At 38.8% G+C, this 7,328-nt stretch overlaps 1 protein-coding gene across 1 annotated transcript; it reads right to left on the bottom strand.

Annotated features, from left to right (window-relative positions):
- Nucleotides 1-2,891: 2,891 nt before the first annotated feature.
- LOC104488365 (ras-related GTP-binding protein D) lies at nt 2,892-4,899 on the bottom strand. Its single transcript, XM_010139567.1, has 3 exons — nt 4,610-4,899; nt 3,995-4,194; nt 2,892-2,965 (listed from the first exon to the last, which is right to left on the bottom strand). The coding sequence occupies exons 1-3, from the start codon at nt 4,850-4,852 to the stop codon at nt 2,959-2,961; spliced, it is 450 nt and encodes a 149-aa protein (XP_010137869.1). The 5' UTR covers nt 4,853-4,899; the 3' UTR covers nt 2,892-2,958.
- Between the last annotated feature and the right edge of the window lie 2,429 nt (nt 4,900-7,328).

Consider the following 7,328-nt stretch of genomic DNA (forward strand, 5'->3'; position numbering starts at 1 on the left):
CCGGATGATGATTCTGTGATTCTGTGATTAAAGACACAAAGGCCAACAGCTGCTTTATGCAACTGAATGAAATGCTGCCGTTGATGTCAATGAGAGCATGGGCCAGAATAAGCAATAGTCACCTCTGACACAACCCTACAGTCTGAAAAGAAGATACAACATGTGCCAGAAGCTCTATCAAGCACTCTGAATCAATATAAAAGTATTCCATGGCTAATCTGAACCAAGAGAGCCACTATGAAAAATCTTCTGCGATGAATATATGAGGTTTTATTTTGGATAGGTAAAAACCATGAGGCAGCCGATATTCGAACCATGTTTCTCAACTATACTGGATGTGATAAAGTAAAAGACAGTTTCTGTTCTTTAAATGAAAAGGGTTCAATAAAACTGGTAATATTACTCCAATTCGCAGGTGAGGTAAATGGGCCTATCTTTTTCCTTTCTAAAATATTAAGAGAACACCAGAACTTGGCCCTAAGAAGTAATTTTTAGAAGAACTTACAGGATATCACCAATCATTTACATGAATGGATTAGGAATGAATTTTGGACAGTTGTTTAAACAGGTCTTGTGGCAAAAAGCAGATTTCATGAATGAATTTTAATTTTAAATACTAGATTTACAGATTATGAAACTTAAATCATTAAATAAACAAAATGGTACTTAATTTTATTTTTACCGTGGTAACTCATTGTTTCGTTTTAACACACACTTTTTAACATCCCTCCAAAAAACCCCAACAACCCTAAAATGAAAATCCACATTCCTGTGTCGGGCAACTTGATTGCTTGGTAAGACCCCAGTAATTAAAGTTACATTAAAGAATGTAGAAGCAGTATATATCACTGCTGGTTGGTTCCTCAAATGTACAAGCTAACACACTGTGGCATTATAAAATTAGGTAAAAACCTGCTATGAACTTGAGTGATCAGAGATCTCTTTCTGTAGTCATCAGCTTTTCACGCTGAAAGACTTCATGGCATAAATGAAAGCACTTCCTCAGGAATATTGCTGCAAAACCCAAACTAGAACAGCATTACACCCACACTTTGATAGCCAACACACTGGCTTCCTGAAGTAAGACACGACCAAAATCCCTGTCAAGATTTTTTGTCACAAAGTTCTCAAGTAAAGAAGCACCCGCTAACTAATTCTGTGCTGGAGAATGATGTGTAGTCTTCCTGAGGCTGCAAATAAAGTCATTTCAAGACTCACGTCTACATGTCTACAGATAGATGACATTGACAAAAACAGACAGCAAGCATGCTGAGGACATAGTGATGTGGCTACACCTCCCTCTAGGTTATTACCAAACTGCATTTTGCTCTGTTTGGAGCTAAGAAACAGTCTGAGACAGTTTCCCCTAGTGAACAGGGGAAATAGCATACCTCTCACTTTCTTGGGACTTCCCATTCATCTGAAAGAATTATTCCTCCTTAGAAATTACATCTAATATTCTAGATATTTTTGGAGCTGCCTTCTGGCTGTTCCAGACACAAAAGCAACTGTCATCAGTCATTCAGGAAGCAGCTCATGCACAATTCGTCTGATGGTTCAGTACAAATTCTTCACCAACTCCAAACAGTGAGGAGACCTCACGCAGAGATCTGCCTCACAGTATGAGTGACTGGGGAGACTATCGTTCAGACAGCTCTCTCTTTAATACTGTGTAATATATGCAATATCCCATTGCTCCAGAACTGTTGTCATCGCTCCTTCATTACCTTTCTGTCCTAAGTGGAGGTCAAGACTGGATGGTCCAGCCATTTTGATAGAAACAGATGTTTGCAACAAACCATTAATTATGAAATAGCATCATTTGTTGCCTAATAGACTTTCCTCTAATCTTACCTCCTCCTTTCAGCAACACATCCAACTTTTTTCTCTTTCCATTTTCACACCCTAACTGAGAAACTGTGAGGTCTAATTTTATGTTACAGACTGTTGAATGGTATTAAATAATTTCATTACTTCAAAATCACAAAAAGGCATAAAAAAACCTTGCTTGGAAATCAAATCTTGACAAACTAATGCTAGATGCAAGGTGAAAATTAGAATACTATGAGAAAGGGTGTGGTTTCAGGAGTCGCTCTGACCTGAGTTAATGACCACAAAAATGGAAAGTTCACCCTTTTCACAACCTCCTCACTGTGTTGCCCTTTGCTCATGGCCACATATTCCCATCTCTTATCTTGTGCCAAAATAAGAGCATGTTGGACTCCTCCATGACCCGCTTTTTACTAAATTAAACAATGCATTACTGTGTGTCATAGTGACTTCATGAGGGAACAGGTGAGTGTCAGCACCAGGACAGATGAGAGGAAGGGATCACATATACAGGAACAGCAGAGCAAGCAAATACACAGCGATTACAAGCCACTAGATATACAAAGCTCCCTAACTGGCCTTCAGAGTAACTGTGGAAGAAGTGAAAGTTGTGACAGTCTCTTAACTCTAAAATTTCAGAAGAGAGTATTTTCTTAAGTGGGGTAAATTTCGATACAAAGTAGAATTAATTCTAGGAAGCACTACAGACAGCTTTGCATAGGAGATCAGACTATATGATGTTTCTTTAAGAATTTATTTGCAAAAATTTTAAGTACTGCTTATCAAATGCATGCAGCACGGACCTTTGCAACATTCAGATTAATGTATGAGGAGAAAAGTGATGACTGCTAACCCACTCAATGTGATTCAGGAAATGCTGTAACTCAGCAGCTCAGCAACACTGTTTGATAGACAAAGAGGTGAGGCCAAGCTGCAGGTGGGTGCATTTCAACTAAGTTCTGAAAATTTCTCTGAGAGTTCACATTGCTCATAATCTTTCATAAGGCAGCAAACATATATGTTTGACAGATCTATAGATGAAGTATGTAACAAGTACTTACTGAAATAAAGATGTTAAGCAGGTTTTCCAGTGTTGGGAGCTGTGGAATCAGTTTCTGTACCACTTTGCTAAATGCTTCAAATATAGAATGATCATATATGCTTGTCAGATAAAAGCTGGAAAAAAATGTCACCACATTTTCCTTTTAGCCACATACTATGAACATGATGTACCTTTCATAATGTAACTGAAATGAAATATTGTCAAACAGTAAGTGCCTACACTTATGCAATTTCCCCTTGTGATCAAAAGTCACATGTTACAGTGGAAGCATAGGATTTCATCTCTATTAAAAAAAAAAAAAAAACCAACGTAGACACTGCAAATTAGACCTTGATGTAGAACTTCATGATTTAACTCCCACCTTCGTGTTCTTACAAAAATATTTTTCGAACTATAGAACATTACTGAGTATGTCTGTTGTGATTCACTTTTTGAAAGCTGTGGACCCATTTATTAATGCGATGATGCATTCAAGTAGCCAAAAGCTCTAAAGAGCTGGCACGATGACAGAGCAGGTCTCTCTTTTTAACGCATTTGTACCTGGCTTTAAGGGCTAAGCAAGCCATAATAACTTGATGTCATCCAAGTTTCTAGTCTGCACAAGGCCACTATTTTTCATTATTTGCTGCAATAATCTGCACTATCAGCAGGCATCAGGCAAAGATAAAGCACCTGTCTTCCTGAGTGGCTCCAAGCAGGCTGCAGCAGTAAGGACTACTGACTGGGAGAGGACTGGGAGGCAGAGAGGTTTTAGTGGTGGCAAAAGTGATGTAGGTGACATTTACACTCTACTGGCTGGAGCTCTACTAGTTGCTGCCACTGCCCAAGCAACTTATTTCAAGATAGCAGCTGCAGCAAAACCTAGCAGGGTTCTAGCATATTTGACATCTATTTTTAAGCACATCTCTGCTCCATCTTTCCCTCCAAGACAGCAGAAATAAGATACTTTGTTTGGCTCAGGTCAAATGCAATGCCTCTGATTATCCTTTTCCTTCATATATTGTAAGCTTGTTGCCTGCTACTTTAGGAGAAGAGAAAATGGTAACTTGCCAAATAAGCTGCTCTCCTCTTTACGATTCTCTGCACAGCAGCTTTTCTCACCTGAGGTGAATCTTCTCCAATCCAGCATCTGCAAGGTCATCATTTGCCCTCTGGTGAATATCTCTCTGCGTTTCAATCTTGTGATCATCAGATAAACCATCCACTTTATGGATAAAGATTTCAAAGTTGATATCTGGATTCACTTTATAGGCTCTGGTCACAGTAAGATGCAGCCGAGCTAATGCTTCCATATAATCATCCTAATAAAGGAAAAAGAAAAGCTGCAACTGTGGGAAAGTTCTTAAAAATATATGTAAAATGTTATGATACTTATTTTGGGTAATGCTACAGATCAACAACAGCTCTATTTTTTTTATTTCTTACAAAGCAGACGCTTGAGCCTACATCCAGCATGTGCACCAATCTCATGCTGTCAGCACTTAGGAATCTGAGCAAGAACCTTGAGATGTTAAAGCGAATTAGTTAACTTTTGAACATACTGCAGAGAGAGATTAAAAATAACGAAGCAGCTCTTCAAGTTTTAATGTCTTTCTTTCAGTGTGTGTTTGTGATGTAAGTTATTTATTTGCTTTAAAAAACATCTAAGCTTTCCAACCCATTTGTCTGTTGCTGAAGGAAGAAAAGAAAAAGGTAGCTTAAAGCCCCTTTTTTTACCTGAGAATCAATAACAAATATCAGTGCTCCAGTGCCTCTGAAAATCATCTCATAGTCAAATGTAGGGTCAAAGAAGTCAATTTGCCCAGGAAAATCCCATATCTGAAAGTTGACAAAGGAGCTGTTGGAAACATCCTCTCTGCAGATCTTGTTTGTGCTCTCCAAGAAAAGAGTCTCATTCGGCGACATTTTGTGAAAGACAACTTTCTGGATGGAAGACTTCCCACTTCTTCTCAGTCCCATGAGCAGGATTCTTGGCTTAACTTCAGTACTGAAGGGATCATTGAAATCCAAAACTGAATAAAATCACACAAGAATAAAAGTAACATACTATGGCAATATAATTAGTAACTGCTGGATAACGTGCATTTGACATTTATTTTAATGATATTTTTACTTGGATTTATGCAAATATTACCAATTTTTAAGCCTAGAAAGTGATGCTACAGACATTTAATCTTTAATTATTTGCCCCTTAGGCTCTACTATCAGGAAGCCTACTTCTCACTTGTAAGGTAGAGACTGCAGAAGGCTTGATCACTCAGTTTGTGTGTGAAAAATGTGTCATCACACACAGACATCCTAAAATACCTAATTTTACTCTAATTAACATTATCCCACATACATTTTAACTCAACTTGAAAAGAGTATCATCCAGTAACAGATACCCCTGTCAACTGATAGTTAGATCACACTGCTGGAAGAAAGGAATAAGTTTGTATTAATTACATCTGTGTGATCTTCCTAAGGCTACATGAGGGTTTCCTTCATCAAAAATAAATACATAAATAAATAAAATCACACAGATCAGGAGCTACAGGAAGAGGATAGCTCAACAGGCACATAACTCCTCTGTGTTGGGACTTACAATACAGTACTGAGCTCAGAAGGATTCCTTTTCTAAGGTGGTTAGGATTTCACCTGCAGAGTAAGGCTCACAGCACACGCTGGTCATGTTTAAAGCACTGCTCAGACAACAGGTTAAACACACTAGCTGTCAGGCAGACCTTCTCCCACCCACTGCAGCACAGACTAGTCAACATAACTCAGAGCACAACATAATCACATTTCTCTCTAACTGAAAGCCTTGCGCTGTTAGGATAAAACATCTCTTGGCACCATCTACTGGCTTGTGAGTGCTTATGCCACTCAGTGCAGGCTCATGTCACTGTGGTGTGACAGGAGTTGAAGGCTCATTATCAGTGATCCTATCCATTTTAAATACATTTGAAAAGCCATGACAGGTATTGCCACTTACTGTGCTCTAGTCAATTATCACACACGAAACACTGCTGGGCTGGAGCAGTGTGCAGATGAAACTCCTTCAAGCAGAACAGTAAAACAGGCAACTCCGTAAAATCTCATTCTCCTAACACAGAAATGGCCAACCTCTGCTGATCCACGAACAACAAATTTCAGAAGTAATAAACTGCAGTAAACACACTGCTCTCCTTTTCCTGTCAACCCGCACAGTGAGAGTACCCTCCTGTGGCTGCATGAAACATGTGCCTACAATACTTTACACCTACAGAGGAATAACAAACCTCTGCTCTAGGATGATGTAACAATATTTTATGTTTTGGGGGTACAGTCTTGTCAGTAAAGCAAACCAAAGTTACAGGATTTAACAGTGTTTCCTGCATTACCCTACTCTCTTCTCTAACAGACACAGCTGACAAATGTATAGTCACAGTTTCATAGATGTGCATTTATGCATACATCGCACAATTTGCATTTTGGCCATCAGAAGGAAAAATAATTTATTCAAAGCTTTACAAGAACTAGTTTGAATAAAATACTTTATAAAGGCATATAAAGAACAGTCTTCTCATTGAGGCTTTATTGCATGTTTCAAAAAATTTTAAAAACTCCTGTTTGTTCTGTATGCAACACAACTTAGGAAGTGCAATTTGCTATGGATTTGTACTTTGTGTCCCCTTCCTCTCCCCACCACAGTAACACCAACTTCCCTCTGTATGTCTTATGACATATCCTCCAAGTAACAGATACGACATGCTGTGGCTGATCTGGCACTCAACACATGCCAGTTGGCTAGAGTGTACACGCGTTCACCAGTTTGCCAGTTGCTGCCACAGAGAACCCACACTTCTGCTCGCCTGTCTCTCTGAGGACAATTTCATTTGGGTCTCTTCTCTCTTCCGAATGCCAGTTCTCATCAAACTTGTGGGAACTTAATAATCTTTCAGACATCTTTCGTTCAAATTTGATTGAAGGTGGACAGCAGTTTCCAAAGTTCTGAGCAGTGATGAGACAACCAGAAGACAGGCTACCTATCAAACTCCCTTTTCTTTGAGCAATAGGCTAAAAACTCACATGTATCTTAAAAATATTTTCAATAACTTGGGGTTTTACACTGTTGTTGTATTCAATTATTCCAGGTTGTTAGATTTTGATGGACTGTAATACTTACTAGAAAGAAATTGCTTTTTTATTAAAGACATACAAAAAACCCCACAGTTGCAAGCACAGAGTTACCGATGAGAAGAATGAACCCTAGCTCTTCTGCTAGTAAGGCTGTTATTTAGCTTTTGAAACCCTGCCAGTTCAAAGACAGGGAAATGTAAATGAGTATCATCCAAACCTGACTAGATAGCAAGGCTGCTACAGCACTTCCCTCTGAGAGAGTTAAGAGATTACCTTATATGTAAAGAAATTGGATGGTGTGTTGCCTGCCCACATTCCTTTGCAGAGTGCATGA

This window comes from Buceros rhinoceros, unplaced genomic scaffold, assembly GCF_000710305.1.
Source record: "Buceros rhinoceros silvestris isolate BGI_N320 unplaced genomic scaffold, ASM71030v1 scaffold45237, whole genome shotgun sequence".
Lineage (NCBI taxonomy): Eukaryota > Metazoa > Chordata > Aves > Bucerotiformes > Bucerotidae > Buceros > Buceros rhinoceros.